The 21,334-nt window shown below is 44.3% G+C and overlaps 1 protein-coding gene across 9 annotated transcripts in view; it reads right to left on the reverse strand.

Annotated features, from left to right (window-relative positions):
* The window catches only part of ZNF793 (zinc finger protein 793), a 62,127-nt gene that overhangs the window by 9,631 nt on the left and 31,162 nt on the right, over nucleotides 1-21,334 (reverse strand). The window contains exons 1-6 of one of the 9 annotated variants that reach the window (XM_070062370.1): nucleotides 17,253-18,160; nucleotides 15,848-15,970; nucleotides 11,948-11,986; nucleotides 11,404-11,464; nucleotides 4,302-4,437; nucleotides 2,753-2,848 (exon numbers count right to left, since the gene is read on the reverse strand). In XM_070062370.1, coding sequence (XP_069918471.1) covers nucleotides 2,753-2,848; nucleotides 4,302-4,437; nucleotides 11,404-11,418 — 247 coding nt within the window. In that variant the 5' untranslated portion in view covers nucleotides 11,419-11,464; nucleotides 11,948-11,986; nucleotides 15,848-15,970; nucleotides 17,253-18,160. Of the gene's footprint in view, nucleotides 1-2,752; nucleotides 2,849-4,301; nucleotides 4,438-11,403; nucleotides 11,465-11,947; nucleotides 11,987-15,847; nucleotides 15,971-16,831; nucleotides 17,119-17,150; nucleotides 18,177-21,334 lie in introns of those variants that run through there. The other 8 variants (XM_070062366.1, XM_070062369.1, XM_070062367.1 and 5 more) reach the window with 8 other exon arrangements.

Below are 21,334 nucleotides of genomic sequence, written 5' to 3' on the forward strand. Positions count from 1 at the left end.
TAAGGGTTTGGCTTTATTACAATAAAACTTTGTTCACAAAAACAGGAGGACAACCTGTAGGCCATAGTTTGCTGATCCTTGTTGTAGAGGAAAGATGTTACACACAGTACCATGTTATTCAATGTGCAATAATTCAAAGGACAACTTTCATCTCACTACAGCTTGTTAAATATGCATAATTTAGGGCCCCACCCCAGACTTACTGAATTAGAATCTACATGAAATAAGATGTTTAGGGGATGTTAGAGTCTGTCAAACATTGTATAGCAGTTATCAGAGTTTACCATATTGGCCTAGTTAGTTACAATATAAATGACAAAGCACTATAAGGTGAACTAGGCAGAAGAATGGAACTATGAAAGCCAATTAGGACTTACTGCAGGAATTTTTAACATGACGGATAGAAATCAGGGGAGTTGTGAATTTGGACAGGATAAAAATTAGATCTTTATCCTCACTAAGCTATAACTGAAAATGAACATTTCCTTTTATTATGAATATAAACAGCAAAACAAGTAGTTATCAGACCCTGTGATTGTGGACTACTTTGTGATTATGGTGTTTTCATGTGACATCATAGTCATTGAAGATTTCTCAAGACGTATATAATAATCTCTACATTGAGATCAAGATAGCTACTAGACCTGTTGCTAGATATCATTATCTAATTTATAAATTAGTAAGGACATCTAGTACTATGTCACACATTTTGAAAATATTCTAATAACTATTTTCTCATTTTTTTGACAGTTACTGTGTTTCAGTAATTTGTTCCTCTTATTAATGTTATGGATTTTATTTTGGATTTATAAAAAGGGAGTTCTATAATTGTCACCAGAATATCTGAAGTCCACAGAACAAAATAATTAAGACCCCCTGACTAAACAGATTCAGACGTAACATAACCTGAGTCCACTTTTAGGAGATGTCAGGGAAAAGTAAAAAGTGAGGAGAAATATTTAAAACAATTTCTCAATGAAAAAAGGCCATCTATAAAATCAGCTTATAAGGGTAGGATAATTAGTGGAAATGGTAGAGGCAGAAGGTTTGAAATGACCACTTGGTAGCAAAGCTGTGTAACAAAAGGCAAGGTGAGGTGTGTTTGTGGTGACAGGTAGCCAGGAGGAATGAAGATGACCTTAGTTTCTGACATACAAAGAACCGGGTAAGAGGACAGACCTGTGGAGATGATCTGTATGTTAATGAAATGGGGAGAGGCAGAAACAGGGGGCTGGGTGGTACAAAGGGAATAAATGGGCACAAAATGGCAAAGGGGCCAGGTGGAAAATCATATGGCCTCAGAATGGATGAGTTCTTTAAGGGAGAGACATCACTGGAAAGAGAAACAAGTTATGGAAAACAAATTTCAGCAACCCCTTGGAAGGAAAAGGATGCGCTTCAACCAGGAAAATAGAGCACACAGAGCACTTTGAAAGGAGGGCTGACAGGCTGGCATCGTGGCAGAGTGGGTTAAGCCTTGGCCTGCAACACCAGCATCCCATAGAAGCGATCCCGCTCCCTGCTAATGCACCTGAGAAAGCAGCTGCTGATGGCTCAAGTACTTGGCCACGCCACCCATGTGGGAGACCCAGATGGAGTTCCTGGCTTCAGCCTGGCCCAGAAAGGAGAGCTGACTAGATACAGGGCAGTGGGATTTTCAGGTATAACTTTCTCAACAAAGGGAAACAACTGCTATCCAGGTTACCATGGTTTTGGGAAGGTTGACCACACAGTTTAGTGAAGCAGAGAAGAACCACAGACCAGAGTATAGTGGTTATGGGCATTGGTTCTGGAGTTGGCTGACTTGGGTTCAAATTCCTGTTCAGTTTCTTTTTCGTGGTAAGTTCTCAAACAAGTTTCTTACCCTTCTCTGTTTCCTCATCTCCAGATGGAGTAGTAAAGCTGGCTACCTCACAGATGCTGTAAGGGTTAAATGAACTGACAGGTGCTGTTAGGGTTAAATGAACTGATAAACATCAGTTACGCAGAACAGAGTGTGGCACACAATGCACACTGAGTATTAACCCATAACCTGTAATTCAATTGTGTGTTTACAGCACCAAAATGTAAGTGGCCTCAAGAGATCTAAGACTGGAAGTCACTGGCTCTGACTAAGGCCACAATGCTTGTGGAGAAGCAGGAGTTCAGAGGGATTCCCAAAAGTAGGCCACCAACATTCAGGATATCAGGGGGTATTGTGGGAGAGGCAGTTACTGGGAGTGCTCATTAGAAGTGCTCAAGATGGGCCCAGCTCTGCCTTCGCCATTCAGCTGCCCCTGGTCATTTCTCCACCCCTTCCTCCTCTGTGATCCCATAGTCTTCTGTCTGGGGCAGTGACTTAAATTTAAGTGCAAGAAATAAGGAAATGATGGTAGGGAGACTGTGGAAATGGTAGACAGGTTTGAAGCATTTGCTCTGGACAGTGTTAGAACAAGAAAAAGGAAGAGACCAGGGGAATGGGAGAATCACAGAGTCTCATCTGCAGGAATACCCGAGTGTCAAAGGGATGGTGTACTGACAGATTCTGAAGAAAGGGAGATGGACCAAGCATGTAAGGGCAGAGACGAGAGTTAAACAGAGGCAGAAGGAACACACAATGGAGTGGCGTGGGGGATACATGAAGCCTGAAGTTTCATCAAAAAGGCTGAAGCTCCTAGAGAAATGCCCAGGCTTTTAAGAGCAGGACCCTGAACAGAACATGCAAGACGGCAGCCTCCCGTGGTACCCCCTCTGCTAGATTTGTCATACTTACCCCGACAGTGGCAGCCTGGGCACGCCACCTCGCTAACCCATGGTGCTTCTTCCTGCTCCAGCCTGAGGATCACATCTGGCTTGGTGCCTTCATAACCTGTTCCAGACAAATAATCGGGGCCTTGAACCAACCTCCTTGGTCATCAGGGCCTCTCAGCTTAAAGGCTGCCCACATGTATTTAGGAGGTTGGACACAGACCTTGTCCAGATCCAAACAAATCGTAGTAATTCAGGACCACTAATACTCAAGCCAACCCATTGAGGCAGCACAGAGTACAGGGTAAGAATGTATACCATGTAGTCAGACTGCTGTAATTTCAAACCTGGCTATGCTATGTACTAGAATGTGGTACTATAAGACGTATCTCATAAGGCTTTCATGAAGACTGAACAAGCTAAGGTTTTTTTTTTTTTTTAAAAAGATTCATTTATTTATTTATATTTGAAAGGCAAAGTTACAGAGAAACAGAGGCAGAGACAGAGAGAGGTCTTCCATCTGCTGGTTCACTCCCCAGATGGCCACAATGACCAGAGCTGAGCCGATCTGAAACCAGGAGTAAGGAACTTCTGGGTTTCCCACGTGGGTACAGGGGCCCAAGGACTTGGGCCATCTTCCACTGCTGTCCCAGGCCATAGCAGAGAGCTGGATTGGAAGTAGAGCAACCAGGACTCAAACAGGCACCCATATGGGATGCTGGCGCTGCACGCGGAAGTTCTACCTGCTATGCAACAGCACTGGCCCCCAAGGTAAGGTTTTAAAAGTGGCTAAAACTGGACCCAGCACTGTGGTGCAGTGGGTTAATCCTCTGCCTGCGGTGCCAGTATCCTATATGGGCACCGGTTCTAGTCCTAGCTGTTATTCTTCCAATCCAGCTCTCTGCTGTGGCCCGGGAAGGCAGTGGAAGATGGCCCAAGTGCTTGGGCCCTGCACCCACATGGGAGACCAGGAGGAAGCACCTGGCTCCTGGCTTCGGATCGGCGCAGCGCCGGCCGTGGCGGCCATTTGGGGAGTGAACCAACGGAAGGAAGACCTTTCTCTCTGTCTCTCTCTCTCATTGTCTGTAACTCTACCTCTCAAATAAATAAAATTTTTTTTTTTTTAAAGAAAGTGGCTGGCCAGCGCCGTGGCTCACTAGGCTAATCCTCCGCCTGCCAGCGCCGGCACCCCGGGTTCTAGTCCCGGTTGGGGCACCGGTTCTGTCCCAGTTGCTCCTCTTCCAGGCCAGCTCTCTGCTGTGGCCCGGGAGGGCAGTGGAGGATGGCCCAAGTGCTTGGGCCCTGCACCCGCATGGGAGACCAGGCGGAAGCACCTGGCTCCTGGCTTCAGATCGGCGCAGCGCTGGCCATAGCGGCCATTTGGGGGGTGAACCGACGGAAGGAAGACCTTTCTCTCTGTCTTTCTCACTGTCTAACTCTGCCTGTCAAAAAAAAAAAAAAGAAAGAAAGGAAAAAGTGGCTAAAACTGTGTCAGGCACATAGAAAGTGCTAGATAATTATTAAATAGAGAGTAAAGTTGTAGCCTCTGAACTGCACGGTGAAGCTGTTCTTACCCACTGAGACAAGGTTGCTGTACGTCTCCAGCATCACATCCCGGTACAGGGCCCTCTGCGCAGGGTTCAGCCGGTGCCACTCCTCTTGAGTGAAGCCCACAACCACATCTTTGAATGACACAGGTCTCTGCTGAAGCTGAAAGGGCATTAAGTTATGCAGATTACGTGGGCGGGGTGGAAGGAACTGATTTTTATAATGTTCATAGGTCTGAGCTTACCACGGTAATTTGTCAGTAACCTTTACATTCCTGGCTTTGTGTTACATATTTTGGGGAACATGCAAATCAAGTTGGAAGCTGCCAACGATTGTAATTCATACTCTGAAATCAATAAACATTGTGAGGGCCAAGAGCGAATTTGGCTCAGTGTTGGTTACTGGAGTTGTGGATGGTTCCCAGCCTGTCTGGGCTGTGAGTGCCAGCATGGGGAAAAAGTCCCCAGGGCCGTGATGGCAGACATCTAGGTGTGGTGTGCAGAGAAGCAAATGGCCCATACGTTTCTCAGGGTCTGTTTGGGCTTCAGAACCTGAGGATGTGTGGAGCTGAGTCTTTTCTGCAGGAAGAGGCACTCTACACATCCTGAAAGGATGGACTAGCTTGTGAAACTGTGCTTTCTAAAATGCTGTGTGTCAAGGAAATAACTACCTCTTGGGAATTTCTGAGCTGTTATAAATGTAATCGTGGCAATTTTAAGTCTTCTGTTATCCTCAGTTCTGATTTTTCTCTGAACATATTAGCAATCAATTCAGAGACTCTAAGAAATATTCTTTTTTTTGTTAAAAAAAAAGATTTTATTTATTTGAAAGGCAGAGTTACAGAGAGACAGAGAGAGAGAGAGAGAGATCTTTCCATCCTCTGGTTCACTCCCGCAATGGCAACAATGGCCAGGGTTGGACTAGGCCAAATCTAGGAGCCAGGAGCTTCATCCAGGTCTCCTATGTGGGTGCAGGGGTCCAAGCACTTAGGCCATCTTCTACTGCTTTCCCAGGCACATTATCAGTGAGCTGGATAGGAAGTGGAACAGCCAGATCTCAAACCAGCACCCATATGGGATGCCAGCATTGCAGGCAGTGTTTAACACGCTGTGCCACAACACTGGCTCCTAACAAACATTCTTAAATGCAGAATTCTGACAGCCTTAACATCAATGGACTAAATAAGAATTTCCAGAACTTTGATAAAAATCTGGCAAATTAAATTAAACTGCTAGGGAGATCAAACAAAACAAGAATTAGAAGAGACATTAATGACATTTGTGGGTATCCATGTCTTTTACTCAAAAAATCATTGGTTCTATACTTAAATGTTTTGTCTTCTAGGCTTAAATATTTTCAACACTTTGGTAAAATATAATTGTGTAAGCAAAAATAGAAAACATTGACCTACTTTCTGTTTGATGCCTCCATATTAAAAAAAAAAACTTTAAAGTAACTACAGGTTAAAATTCTGTAAGGTATTTTCTTTTTTAAAGAGTTTCAATTTTAATTTAGAAGTGCTAAAGGATGATTTCAAAATGTAAATTAAAGGAACCAGTATGTAGAAGAAAGAGAGATGTGAAAGAATCTATAAGCATGAGAATGCATTCTTGGTGAGAAAGGCTAAGAAGGAAAGAGAATTTTTTTTGGATAAAGGGAAAACATTGTATGCAAAATCTTTGTCCTAATATATATAATATACTAAATATAATACATTAAATATAAATAATAAAGTAATACGGCTAATGTTCTGGAAGGAGGAGGAGGAACACTATAGGCCAAATAACTGAAGGAATGTAACAGTTATGATAGGGGGTTTGGGGAAGATGACTCTTGTGTGAGATCAGGTTGGCTGAGATAGGAAGAGAACTGTTCATATGATCTCTAAAAATTAAGCATTAATATCAAAGATACACTGAATGAAGCTAGAATTTGATCAATCCCATACATTAAAGCAAGAAGATGTTCTGTTAACATAGGTTTACAAAGGGGCCAGGATTATGGCACAGTGTGTTAAGTGGCAGCTTCTTTTATTTATTTATTTATTTATTTTTGATAGGCATAGTGGACAATGAGAGAGAGAGACAAAGAGAAAGGTCTTCCTTTGCCGTTGGTTCACCCTCCAATGGCTGCCGTCGCGGCCGGTGCACCATGGGCGGCGCACTGTGCTGATCCGAAGGCAGGAACCAGGTGCTTCTCCTGGTCTCCCATGGGGTGCAGGGCCCAAGCACTTGGGCCATCCTCCACTGCACTCCCTGGCCACAGCAGAGAGCTGGCCTGGAAGAGGGGCAACCAGGACAGAATCCGGCGCCCCGACCGGGACTAGAACCTGGTGTGCCGGCGCCACAAGGCAGAGGATTAGCCTAGTGAGCCGTGGCACCGGCCAAGTGGCAGCTTCTGATGCCAGCATCCCATATCACAGCACCAGTTTGAGCCTTGGCTGCTCAGTTTCTGATCTAGCTTCTTGCTAAAGGGCCTGGGAAAGCAGCAGAAGATGGTCCACATACTTGTGTCCCTGCCAGTCCTGTGGGAGACCAGGATGGAATTCCTGGCTCCTGGCCTTGGTCTGGCCTAGCCCTGGCTATTGCGGCCATTTAGGGAGTGAACTAGTAGATGGAAGATCTCTTTCTGTGTCTATCCCTCTCTGTCACTCTGCCTTTCAAATAAAGAATCAATTTTTTAAGTTCACAAGAAGTTTTGCTCTTTTAATTTTTTTTTTTTTGCTCTTTTAATTTCAAAATATATTTTTCTTTGTTTTAACCCATCTTCTAGACTATACTTTTTCCCCTTTCTACAGTTTGCAGGTAACTGGTGACACTTCAGCTTTTAGTCAACTCCTGTATTTCAGAAGTCTAGACAACAGGATCATCTGATTCGCTACCTCTGGCCCTTTATTGATATGTTTAAATTGTTCCAAGCAATGGATGATGTCATGTGCTAACTGTTCTACTCAAGGTTTTTCTTCGCTTTTTGTAGCAGACCTAGGAAACAAGGATCTTGTGTGTAATGGAGAAGGTTTCCTATGTTATTTGTTGTCTTTATTGAATTTGATTCCTTGGAGAGAGTTCAGTCTTAAAAGAGTTAAGATAATTTACTTATTTTAAAATATTTCAGTAATCATCAAATAACTGATTAAATGTCATCTTTTTTTTAAAAAAATTATTTATTTACTTAAAAGACAGAGTTAAAGGAGAGAGAGAAAGAGAGAGAGAGGGGGAGAGAGAGAGAGAGAGAGAGGTCTTCCATCCACTGGTTCACTCCCCAGTTGGCTACAATGGCTGGAGCTGCGCCAATCCAAAGCCAGAGGCCAGGAGCCAGGAGCCAGGAGCTTCTTCTTGGTCTCTAATGCGGGTAGCAGGGCCCAAGGACATGGGCCATCTTGTACTGCTTTCCCAGGCCATAGCAGAGAACTAGACTGGAAGAGGAACAACCGGGACTAGAACCCTGCACCTACATGGGAGATCAGGAGGAAGCACCTGGCTCCTGGCTTCGGATTGGCACAGCGCTGGCCTAAGTGGCCATTTGGGGAGTGGACCAATGGAAGGAAGACCTTTCTCTCTGTCTCTTTCTCTCACTGTCTATGACTCTACCTGTCAAATTAAAAAAAAAATTCTGATTAAATGGATTATCATTTTTTAATAATTATATGGGATCTTATTTTGATTAAATGTTTAAACCTCAGACATCTTTGACAGCTTTTAAAAACTTATTCAAAGTTCTAAATTACGTCTTTTGATTTAGAGACTTCCAGTCAGATCCCTGGAACTCTCAAAGAACATGATTCTCATCCTGGAGAGACAATAGTTATTTAAGCTGATTTGGATTGTATAGAATGTATGGTCAGTTGTAAAATTATGCCCAATTTTAAGTTGTGTTCATACAAATGTTATTGATGTGATACAAATATTCTAAAAACTATATAACCAAACACAGATCTGATGTTCCTGGTGACACGTTTTTAGGCATCACTGTAATCTTAATAAAAAGACTCTAAGGACTTTTAAATATCTTTAAAACTGTTCCTCACCTACCCCCACCTTCTAAAATGCTGCCTATGTTCCTGGGTCAACCCACTGCTCTTAGAACTGGGGTTCAGAGCCAATCCTTCTCCCCATTGCCTTAGTAGGTGTCACCAGGTCAGGATATAGACCAAAAGCAGAAGGTGCTTCTACACAGGGGAAGAACCCTGGGGAGGAGACAGAGATGGTAGAGGTCAGGTTACGTAGTAAAGACAAGTGCATTCTGTAAACTCGGGGACAGAGGCCTGCACTGTGGCATAGAATGTTAAGCTGCCAGCCTGTGATGCCGGCATCCAATACAGGCGCCAATTTGAATCCTGGCTGCCCCATTTCTAATCCAGTTCCCTGCTAATGTGGCTGGGAAAGCAGAAGATGGCCCAAGTCCTTGGGCCCCTGTAACCCACACAGAAGACCCTGATGGAGTTCCAGGTTCCTGTTGCAGCCATTTGGGGAGTGAACCAGTGGATGGAAGATCTTCCTCTCTCTGTGTAACTCTGCCTTTCAAATAAATAAGTAAATCAAACTAAAAATAAAATAAATCTTATTAAAAAAAAAAAAAAGAAAAAGGTTCTCACGAAGCATGATGTAAAACAACAACAACAACAACAACAACACAAAACAAAACAAAACATGGAGAAAAACATGCTGGTTCTTGCCTGAGCAAATCAAAGATGCTTGCTCTCACTCCTCTTTTTGTTGGGAAATGAGCAGAGAAGCCTGACATGTTGACCCATTTCCCCTCTATTCTCTGCCAGCTAGGACACTAATCCATTATACCATGCAACTCTCCACTTAGGATATATTCCTAAAAATTGGTCACAGTTTGATCCCAGACCTTAAAGAAGGGACAATTTAATCTTTTTCTGGAACACTGCCTGGCCCTCATATAAATCAGAGGATGAAAAATCATTGACAGAAAATGGGAGCTTCAATTATAACCCCACTTTACAGCTAGATCTAGTCTATTATGGGTGCAGTAATGGACAGAAGTCTCCTATGGACAGGCCTGTATAGCACTAAAAGAAAATCATGAATTCTCTAAGTTTCAAGCTGGACCCAGCCTTGCTAGATTTACTTTAACCAACCATTAAGAGCCCAGAGCCAGAAGACTTGCCATCCAGAAAGATCCCCTGCAAGACCTAAAGATTCCCCAGGCCACAAAAGACCCCAGAGTTCTGGTAAGATCAAGGCCCTTCTATAACCTCCTCTTCCTGATACAGGACCTGTTTCCCCCTTACTTAGGGACAGGGCCTGTGCGAGATAGGTATCACGGGAATGTACCCCTCAAAGGAGGCAGCAGTGCCAAGTGGCTCTATGAAATACAAGTCCTCTTTTCAATTCAGGACTTAAACCAAATTAAAGGGGAGATGGTAAGTTTTACTGACGACCCTGAAAATTTTATAGATGGGTAGTATAAGACGACTGTTATGTTTGACCTTACCTGGCAGGATACAATTCTCATGAGCACCATTTAACTCACAGAAAAAGATAAATAGTGGCAGAACATGCCCATGACTATGTGAATGCATTGCATAAACAAAATCAAAACTATTCAATCGCAAATACAGCCCTGCCAAGGGATGAACCCAAATGGGATTCTAATACTCCTACCAGATGAGGTCGCAGGGATCATATGTTGGCTTGTATGCTGGTGGGACTGCCTGTCAGCAAGAGACATCCAGTAAACTTTAACACATGAGCAACCACAGAACAGGGGTCCAGGAAAAAAAATCCAACCACTTTTGTAGAGGGGCTCAAAGAGGGCCTTATAAAATGTACTAACATAGTCCCTAGCTGACACTCCTGAAGAGCAGGTCCTACTTGGTACCCATTTTGTCAGCCTACCCTAGACATCTGGAGGAAGTTCCAGAGACTGGCCACAGGCCCCAGCCTCCCATGAATCAGATGCTAGATAGAGCATTTGGGGTGTTTTGTAACAGAGACAAGGCTGAAGAGAAAAAGGTGCTCCAACTTGAGGAACAAAACAGGCTCATATGACAGCAGTTGCTATAACCAGCACCTTGCAACCTCAGGGCCAACCCATGAAGCATCCAACTGTGGCAGAATAGCCCAAGAGAGAATGTTCTTGGGTGTGGAAAACTGGGACACTGGCACAAGGAATGTCCCCCACCTCAAAAGCCCATCTGGCCTCTGGCCTCAATACAAACAACAGGGGTACTAGAAGAGGAATTGCTCTCAGCTCCAAACGGAGAGGAGGTCTCCCAGGCCCCTCATACCCTTATCTGAGGCCTGATGGGGCCCAGGGACTCACACAGCTCCCATAACCCATATGACCATCATGCTCCTGGAGCCCCAGGAGACTCTGGGTACTGCAAGGAAGAATACTGATGTTCTAATTGATGGGAACTTCTAAAAGTGAGTGTTTTACTCCAAAAGTCATAAAAAAACAATCTCCCAAGACAGTTAGTTTTGTTACAAACTTGGAGAGAGGAATCCCCTTCTGACCAGTTGCAGTACAAATAAAAAGCACCCTTTTGGGTGCTACTTAGCACTGCTACTGCAGTTAAATTACATGGAATTTCTAGCCGGGTACCTCTGTTAAGAATTAAACCTCTACACCTTGAATCTTCAAAGGCACACCCAGAGGATATTTCTGCCTGTTCTAGTGAACCAACTGAGGACCCCAAGTTTCTCTTCAAATGGATACTTACATGTTGGGTAAAGCCAGTGTCTGTGTGCAGAAGAGAGACTGCACTGCTCCACTCAAATCTCCCTGAAAGTCTGGCTGTTGCTGCCGGCTTGCAACTTTTCTGAGAATTAGTCTTGGACAGCAGGAGCTGCCCACATCCAGGATTATCTTCCCTCCCTGGGCCAGGCTATGTCAATGACTGGTTGATTTCTGAATGCAAAAGCCCCTTTGATCCATTCAGGATAACTGTGAGAGCCATCCCAGCTCCACAGTGTTCTATGTAATCAGCTGAGGCCTCTGGCCAACAACTCCCTCTGCACAGCCCTGCTTCCCTACATGACTTCCGGTGTGAAAATCTTCACCTCTGAATCTGTTTCCCTGGGAACCCGGCCTATGCATACACTTTTCCAGGACACTTTCCACAAGATGGGGAAACGGGACACTTTGTGTCACACTCACCTGGTTCTCGATCATTTTTTGCTGTTCTTGGAAATAGAGCTGAGGCCTGTGACAGTAGAGACTGGAAGGAGGACAGAGAAAGAGAACAGAAAACACAGCTGTGAGGGTCTAGGCCTTGCCTTGGATCTTTCAAATCCCCTATGGAATCCCATATGGATTTCCCTCTGGAAATCTTACACACAAATCCATGGTTTCAATCACTATGGCAGAACAAATAAGGGTGCCATTCAACTCAGAACATGGATACATAAAACCAGTCTTTCAGGAAATCAAAGATGCTACCAAGGAATAACAAAGTTTTAAACACTAAGCATCCTTAACACTCAAACAACTGGAACTAAGTCTATACCAGACAGGGTATACACTTAGGAAATTATTACAAAGAACACAACACAAAGTAAAATAAGTATACAACACTGGCAGAATATATAAAAGATATGATCACAAATAATAACTAGAGGTCTAAATTTTATTATCCATCCAGTAGATTATTGAATATTGTCATTAAAAAATAATTTTCAACAGATAAGAATCACTATGTTACCTTTAATCAGGATGTTTAAGAAATAGCTGGCTTAACAAACTATAAAAGAAAAAGGGCAATCAGTTTAAGCATGTAAATATTTCATGAAAAGTTGAAGATTTAACTACATTAAAATTAGTTAACTATTTTTAAAATAGTTAACTGGCATTGTGGCATAGTGGGAAAAGCCACTGCCACTTCCTGTGGCACTGGCATCCCATATGGGCACTGGTTCAAGTCCTGGATGCTCCACTTCCAATCCAGCACCCTGCTGCACCTGGGAAAGCAGCAGAGGATGGTGTTGGGCCCCTGTATCCACATGGGAAAAGAAGCTCCTGGCTCCTGGCTTCTTTTGGGCATTTGGGGAATGAACTAGCAGATGGAAGACCTCTCTCTCTCTCTCTCTCTCTCTCTTTCTCTCAATTTCTCTGTAATTCTGACTTACAAATAAAACAAATATTTACAAAATACAATTATGTCACTTGTGGCTTTCTCACTGAAGTGGCCTGGGGCAATGTTACCCCATCTAGAAAAGTCTACCATCTCCTGCAGTACCTGGATGACAATTTCTACCACAAATGTTCACTAAAAAGAACTGGAGCTCCTTGGAAAATGGCTGAGTCCACATCTGGAGCAAAAAATACAAAGTATATAGCTCCATATTCTTCAGAGTGCCAGAAAGCAAGGACACTTCTCCAGAGGATGGGTCTTGGCAAGGAGGTATAGGAGCAAACCTTGAGGGGCTCCAACCAGGCAAGAAAGAATGTTAAGAAAAAAAAAAAAAAAAACTGCCATAGCTACAAAAGCTAACGAAATTAATAAATCCTTCATGGCCCAACAGTTCTTTTTCATTGTATATGTCCACAAAATTTTAGCCTGTAAAAACTCAATTTATACTAATATTTAAAAATCACAACAAAAAGGATCATAAATAAAAGAAGGAAAATAAAAAAAAAAGAAAGAGAAAAAAATCACGGAAACAGACATAGTCTGAAATCGTCAGCTTCATCTCACAATGCTAACTCACCCTCAGCTGCAGCCCCTGGTAGAGCTTTCTGTAGACAGAACCTGTAGCTACAGGCCCTGTAGCTGACAGAGCTGGTAGGAACTGGAGAGCCCCACCTTCCAGCAAGGTAGCAGGATTCAAAAGTTCTCAGGGCACCCAAGGAACCTAAAGATGAGTAGATCCCATGGTGACTGTCACCCAGCAGCCCCTCTCCAAATACTCCCTTGGACCTCAGAGGCAAAGGCTATGTAGGAAACAGCTCAGGAATGGTTCCTCTCTGGTTTTAAAGTAGAGGGGAACTTCTGGAAAGACCCTGAGCCCAGGAGTGACTCAGACACAAGTTTGAAGCCAAGCAATTCTATTGAGGGAATCTGGGCCAAACACTGTACCTCTCTTGGCCTCTCTTCCTTACCATAAAAATAAAAAGAGGCTGCCTATTAGAGACCCAAGAGCCAGACAGTCTGGGTTCAAATGCAAGCTTTACCATTTATGACGTGTGGTGTTGGAGGAGTTTTTCAAGTTCTCTGTATGTTTCCCCATCATTTGTATTTTATTTTGCCCAATAAAGAAAGGTGTGTCCCTCATATATTTGATTATTTGCATATCTTTTGTAAACAATCTGTTTATGTGCCTAAACCTACATTTCTACTTAAGTGTCCATTTTCAGAAATTAATTTATAAGCACTCTTTTTTACACTGAAGTTATTAACTGTTTGTCATCTATATTATAAATAAATTTTTCATAGTTTGCCATTTGTCCTTAAGCCAGGTTTACTAATTTCAAAAAATGGAACTGAACCATTGAACTTTTTCATTTTTTTAAATTTATTTGACAGGTAGAGTTATAGATGATGAGAGAGAGAGAGACAGAGAGAAAGGTCTTCCTTCCGTTGGCTCACTCCCCAAATGGCCACCATGGCCAGCGCACTGCACCAATCCGAAGCCAGGAGCCAGGTGCCTCCTCCTGGTCTCCCATGCGGGTGCAGGGCCCAAGCACTTGAGCCATCCTCCACTGCCTTCCCCGGGCCACAGCAGTGAGCTGGACTGGAAGAGGAACAACTGGGACTAGAACCCGGCGCCCATATGGGATACCGGCACCACAGGTGGAGGATTAACCAAGTGAGCCAGGGCGCCGCCCCCCTCACTTTTTTTTTAATAGTCATCTTGTTGACCCTCCCCGCAATCCCCATTGTTTCTGCTTTTGGAAAAATTCTTAGGAAAGTCTTTTCCATAACAAGATTATGAAAAATGTTTTTCTTTTTGGCTTATAAGATTAGCAAAGATGAAAAACATATCTGCCACACTGCTGGTAGGAGGGTAAATTAAAACTTTCTGAAGGGTATTTATATCACAGTTTTAAGAGTGCACACCCTTTAAACCACCCTTCAACATCCAGTAATGTATCCTAAGGAACTAGCTGGTATAATGAAAAAGTACAACGATGTTCACTTATTTTAGTTTTGCTTACAAAACACCTGGAAGCCACCAAAATGTCCCAGCAATGAACGGAAGGTCTGGTTGACTTAAGTAATTTAATGTAAGTGAGTTTAGACATCATATAATAATGGAGGTATACTGACTGATTTGGAAGAGTATTTGTGATATAAATTACCATAGGAAATACAAGTTGTAACATGCAATATGAGAGCATGATTCCATTTTACAAATTACAGGAGGAGTTGTTTGGCACCGTAGTTAAGTTGTCATGTCGGACACTGGCATTCCCATATCATTGTACCTGATTCAAGTCCTGGCTACTCTGCTTCTGATACAGCTTCCTGAGATGGTGGCTTGAATACTTGGGCCTCTGCCACCTATGTGGGAGACCCAGACTGAGTTCCAGGCTCCTGGCTTCTGCCTGGCCTACCCCTAACTGTTGCAGGCATTTAGGAAGTGATTCAGAGAGCAGATCTCTCTGTCTCAATGCCTTTCAAATAAAATGAAAATAAATAAATTTTATAAATTATGTAAACCTAAAATCTATGAAAATATTGACAACTATTTTCTCTAATTTTTTTTTTTTTTTTTTTTTTTTTTTTTTTTTTTTTTTTTTTTTTACAGGCAGAGTGGACAGTGAGAGAAAGAGACAGAGAGAAAGGTCTTCCTTTGCCGTTGGTTCAGCCTCCAATGGCCGCTGCGGCCGGCGCACCGCGCTGATCCGATGGCAGGAGGCAGGTGCTTCTCCTGGTTTCCCATGGGGTGCAGGGCCCAAGCACTTGGGCCATCCTCCACTGCACTCGCTGGCCACAGCAGAGAGCTGGCCTGGAAGAGGGGCAACCAGGACAGAATCCGGCGCCCCGACCGGGACTAGAACCCAGTGTGCCGGCGCCGCAAGGCGGAGGAGCCTAGTGAGCCGCGGCGCCGGCTTGCTATTTTCCCTAAACAAAGAGATTAAAAAGAAATTTAAATTTCCCTTAGTGATGTTTTGATTTTCTGCCTCTTCCAATATCCTCATGATTACATATTTACTTGAACAACAGCAACAATAATAAAACTAATAATGATAAATAGAAACAAGCATGTTTCATGCAACCAAGCAAGTGGTTCTTGGAAAATAGCAAATAAAACTATGAAACATCATAGAAACTGAAAAGATAGATGGAAAAAAAAATCAACAATTGAGTTTGTATATATTAAGTCGTGAGTGCAAGTGGGCACAAGGCTGAGCTACTTCCTTGTATTGACTTATGAAATCCCCACACAGCCCTCTAGTACCACTCCATTCACAGACAAGGAATCCTGGAGAGGTGACGAAACTATTGTAGGGTAACCCTGACATTCAGAGTTGTTTAGACTGGCTTTGGCTTTCATAGTTTTAACTTTTCAGTCTTGTTGCCTCAGGTAAAAGCGTTTTCCAAACACTCTCAGTGTGCTCTTCCAGCCAAATCTTTTCTATTTTCAGTTCAGATACTTACTCAGTAGACTCTTGGCTTTCCAACCACAGGCAAGGTCACATCCATCTCAGTTGCCATGGAATCGGAGTCACAAACCAGGCTCACTCTTGATACATACTGTGACAGATGAGCAAGTCAACGACTCTGCCAGAAAGAACCGTAAGGAAAATATTAGGAGAAATATGGATTAGATTCCTGACCAGAGCAATAGAAGCCAAATCTTTACTATGCATTGTTAGAGAAATTTAGTGCTTAGTGCTTTGAAAGTATTTTCAATATTGTGGAGAAAATTAAAAAGACAAGTATTTCAAAGGAGTTCTGAGGTAGGCCTTGGACAAGAGGGACTGAACACGTGCCTGTTGGCTGTGTAAAATGTGTTTCCCTTAACGCAGGGTTGTAGCATCAAGTCCTTGACTCTGTCATCCCCAACCTCTGAATTTCAAAAGTTTCCTCAACACCAACCCCCATAAGCCTCCTAAGCATAGAATTTTATGGTGTCCCCCAACCCCAGGCCTCTGATCTCCAACCCGGAGGTTCTCACAGACACTAATACCCCCATATGTTCAAACCTGACTTCTGTTTAGTGACTACAAAGCTCAATGATCCTATCTGATTGCCAAACAGTGATTCAGATAGGTGTCTCTCTCTCTCTCTCTCTCTCTCTCTCACACACACACACACACACACATTTCCAATGTTATTCTAATCCCTGGGGTTCGATTGCTGGCCAACTCAATCTCATCTCTCCCCCCACAACTGGCAGTCCCAACCTCTAACTGCCACTGATCCCTCCATTCCCTGTTCCCTGATCTATGGAAGTCCAATCATTAATTCAGTCGTCGACTATCTTAAGTAAATCCCAAACAGTAACGGCCCACAGCATTTCTCCAAAACATTGATTCCCAGTGACCCTCTCTCATCACTGAACCCCAGAGCTTCTGCAATCACGAATTCCAGTCACCAAACTTTTATTATCCACAGAACTTAGAACGTCTCATCACTGACCCTCTAAGGCTTCCAGTCACGGAGCCCTAATGCTCTCCAAATCAATGCCTTCCACGAAATCCACTTGACTGCAGAATCACGAAGCTCCCAACGCATCCTGCCAATCAAGACGTCTGCTGGAACACTCATTTAGTAATTCCTGCATACTCCAAGTTCATCTTCAAAGAGATCTGCCACTGACTCCCACAAACCTCCGCCCACCACCGCGGAACGCAACCGACACTCAAACGCCCCATCACTTAACCCTTCCGTTCCCTCGGACTGACCCCTACAGGTACCCATAACTGACCCAGTTGGGCCACCGTAGTCTTCCACTCACCATCATACACAGCTCTCTGCCTGTTCTTTAAGCTAACAGATCTCTTTTATCCTGGGTCCGCGCTCTTAACCAGAAATGGATGGCTACACCACACCTCCTCACCGCGGTATAAGGTCTTCTCATCCTGAGTGGCCGTTGCGCAGGCTCAGTCGCGACTTGGAGGCTGTCGGCCGCTACCTGGCAACCTTTCGGAGAACAGGATTCTGGGTTTCAGAGCTTTGATGGCCGCACCCGTTTGACAAGTTCAGGCTGGGAGCGGCCATGTTTAAATTCTTGCCGTACAACGAGCCGCTGAGCCCTTGGCTAGCTATCTTACGGTAGGGAGAAACGAGTGCCCCTGGATCCCTAGACAGAAGTGTCATCGCTACTCCTACTCATCTTACACTCCCAAACCTCCTGTCACCAAGGTGGAGGCGCGCGGACCTCGAAGCTGTGTTTTCTTTGTCTCCAGCAGTCCAGAGAGAAACAAGATGGCCGCGTACGTTTTTACCGCTTCTTACGTGACAGGGTGCGGCCATCTCCGAGGAGACGCTTCCAATATGGCTTGCTAAAACTTTCTAGGCCAGCTCTGGGAGGTGAGGAGCCGCCAGCTTACTCGGTCCTCTTGCGGGGAACCTGCGGCGGCCTGAGGACGGGGCGTGACTTTCACGGAGAGGGCGGGGCTACGAGGAAAGGGCGGGGACGCCGGAGGGGAGAGTAAGGTTTTCTTGGGTGATTATTGATATAAAGAAAATATTGAAAGCAAGGTCTTTATGTTCACCAGAAGCAGACCCTCGTGTCTATCCGTGAGTGCAGGTAGTTTTTTTGGCAGATAGAGATGGGAAAGTGAGAAAGGGGTGGGATAGAAACCAGCACCCAATACTTCAATGAACACATTACCCCTGGGAGTTTGTAGAAACCATCTCCACGTTACCCCACCTAACGGCCGATGAAGCTGGATATTTATATCCCAGTTCACCCTCTTCGTTGTTTACGAACTATTCCAGAGATGTTAAAACACTAGCATTGGGGCTGTCTGCACCTGGCTGCTCCACTTCCAATCCAGCTCCCTGCTATGTATGGCCCCTGCACCGACATGGGAGACCCGGAAGAAGCTCCTGGCTTCAGATCAGCGCAGTTCCGGCCGTTGTGGCCATCTGGGGAGTGCACCAGAAGGTGGAAGATACACCACACACACACCCTTTTCTCTCTCTGCCTCTGCCTCTCTGTAACTCTAACTTTCAAATAAATAAATAAATCTTAAACAGACCAGCCAACATTTCCAGTCTGCCTGGCAGGCAGTTCTGAGGCAGTCTGTAAATAAGAAACCAGTAGTCTACCTAGGGGAATGGTGAGTGCCCAGAGGAAGAGGAAGTGAGGGGATCCCAGGTACTGACAGCATTAGCTAGCCTTGTCTTGAATAAAACCTAAAGCAGTGCTCTGCCCATCACAGGCATGGGAACTTCTCTAGGGGCAGGGAAGGAGAGAGAAGCAAGGTGTCTCTTTTGTGCATGTGTGCATATTTATGGGGCACATATGACCAGCGTTACACAGGGAAAAACAAAGAACTGCTAGCCGCGGGGCATCTAGAAATGATTGCTTATGAAAATAGCTCTTTTTAATTTTTTTAAAAGATTTCTTTATTTGGAAGGCAGAGTTAGAGAGGGAGAGACACATTTTCCAACTGCTGGTTCACTCCCCAAATGGCCACAATGTCCAGGACTGGGCCAGGCCAAAGCCAGGAGCCTGGAACTCCAACCTGGTCTCCCACGAGGGTGGTGAGGGGCCAAGCACTTTTGGGCCATCTTCTGCTTTCCCAAGCACATTCAGGGAGCTGGATCAGAAGTGGAGCTGCTGGGACCTGAACTGGTGCTTACATAGGATGCCAGCATTGTAGATTTATGATCTAGCAGTTGAACCCAATGCACCACATGCTGGCCTGGATTCCAACTGGTTATCATAGTTCCTGGTGTAATAACTGGCCTTGAAAATGATTCAGGCTCCTGGCTTCGGCCTGGCCCAGCCCTGGCTCTTGTGGCCATCAGAGGAATGAACAGTAGATGGAAGACATCTCTCCTTCTCTCTCTCCCTCTTTCTCCACAACTTTACCTTTCAAATAAATAAATAAATCTTGAAAAGAAAAAGCAATTGTTCCCAATGACTTCCTAGTATTCCTACTTGCTAGCATTCACACTCTTGTGTGTTGGTCTGTGAGACTAATAGAATGCAGAAGTGATGGCATGTCACTGAGATTAGGTTATAAAAGTCACTGCAGTTTGAAAGCTCCTCCACCCCAATAACTTACTCCAGGAGTAGTGGCTACATCATGAGGACACTAGCTAGCCCATTGGAGAGGCCCAGGTAGCAAGGAACTCTGGGCTTCAGCCGACAGCCTGGGAGCAACTGTGGCCTTCCTATAACCAAGTGGGTTGACTTGGAAGCAGATTTCCCAGCCCCAGTCAAACCTTGCAATGCACACATCTCTGTCAGCCCCCTTACTCTTCACCCTTTATAAAGTGTGTGAGATACTGAATAAAGTTTGTTGTGTTTAGCTGCTGCGTTTGTTCTGCATAAACAGATGGCTTCAGTGCTGTGGTAAAGATGCTTTTAATTGACATTTCTGAATTCCCAAACAGGTTCCTAACGTGTGAGGTTGTTCTGTCAGATCATATCGGATTATTAGCAGTTTCTTTTTCTTTCACATGTTGGGAGAAGTAAAGGCCTATAGCTCCGCTAGATTTTTGAAATTTGAAAGAGTTGAAGAGTCTTGCTTCATCTGAATCAATACAAGTGCTTCATGAAGTGCTTTGAAGTATTATAGTAATTAATACAAATGACCAATTATATAGAGAGAGTCTGTTACATGCCTGGCTTGTTCTTTTTTTAAAAAAATTTATTTTATTTATTTGAAAGACAGAGTTACAGAGAGAGGTAGAGACAGTGATAGAGGTCTTCTATCTGCTGGTTCACTCCCCAGATGGCAACAACAGCCAGAGCTGCACCCATCCAAAGCCAGGAGCCAGGAGCTTCCTCCGGGTCTCCCATGTGGGTGCAGGGGCGCAAGCCCTTGGGCCATTTTCTACTGCTTTCCCAGGCAATAGCGGAGAGCTGGATCGGAAGAGGAGCAGCCAGGACTAGAACCAGCGCCCATATGAGATGCTGGTGCTTTAGGCCAGGGCTTTACCCTGTTGCACCATAGCGCTGGCCCCAACCTGGCTTGTTCTTACTCTATGACTAGACTGGTGAGGAAGCCGCAAGTTGATAAAATATCACTGGTAAAGGCAGAGAGAAAGAGAACCTTAGCAGATCTTACGCTGGGAATTAAAGTCTCAGGGTTGGTGTTTGACCTAACAGTTAAGACATTGTTTAGGAGGCAGGCATTGTGGCACAAGAGTTAAGAGTCACTAGGGACACCTGCCATCCCATATTGGAGTTGCCTGAGTTTGAGTCTTGGCTCCGTTTCTGATCTAGCTTCCTGCTAATGTGCATCCTGGGAGGAAGCAGGTGATTGTTCAAGTACTTGGGTCCTTGCCACCCATGTGGGAGACCTAGATGAAGCTCCTGGCTCCTGGCTTTAGCCTGGCCCACCCGAGCCCAACTGTTAGGGCCATTTGGAAAGTATACCAGTATATGGAAGATATTTCTCTCTCTCTCTCTCTCTCTCTCTCTCTCTCTCTTTCTAACTCTGCCTTTCAAATAAAGTAAATCTTTTTTAAAAAGTATTCACAAAAGAGCACATCATGAATAATTTCAGTTCTGAGAAGGTCAAGAACAGGCAAAGCAAATGCATTGAGTTATACATCAGAAAACAGTTGGCTGTAGGGGCTACTGAAGATTTTGTTGTGATGACAGTGCTCTATATCTTGTTTCGGTGGCCATCAGCAACCCTTATGAGAGTGCCCTCTCTGGGCAGGGAATTTGAGAAAGGAACCCCAGGTAACCATAGTACCATGAATTTTTGGATTAGTAAAAGAAAGGCTGTGGGCTAACCCAAGTTGCACTGAACATCAGCTCTCACTTTCTTCCTTGGCTTGATGCCTAGACTTTGAAGCCTGTGGAAGCAGATTTGGTGGCCTGGGCACTGTCATCATTTAAAGGGATACAGGGTCCCAAATTTGGCCTAAAAGGAGGCATAGCTCTTCCTTGCTCTGGAGCATAAAGGACCCTGCCTTGACCCAAGAGTGAACAGGGTTTTGCCCTTGTCA

This window comes from Oryctolagus cuniculus, chromosome 18 (assembly GCF_964237555.1).
Source record: "Oryctolagus cuniculus chromosome 18, mOryCun1.1, whole genome shotgun sequence".
NCBI classification, from domain to species: Eukaryota; Metazoa; Chordata; class Mammalia; order Lagomorpha; family Leporidae; genus Oryctolagus; species Oryctolagus cuniculus.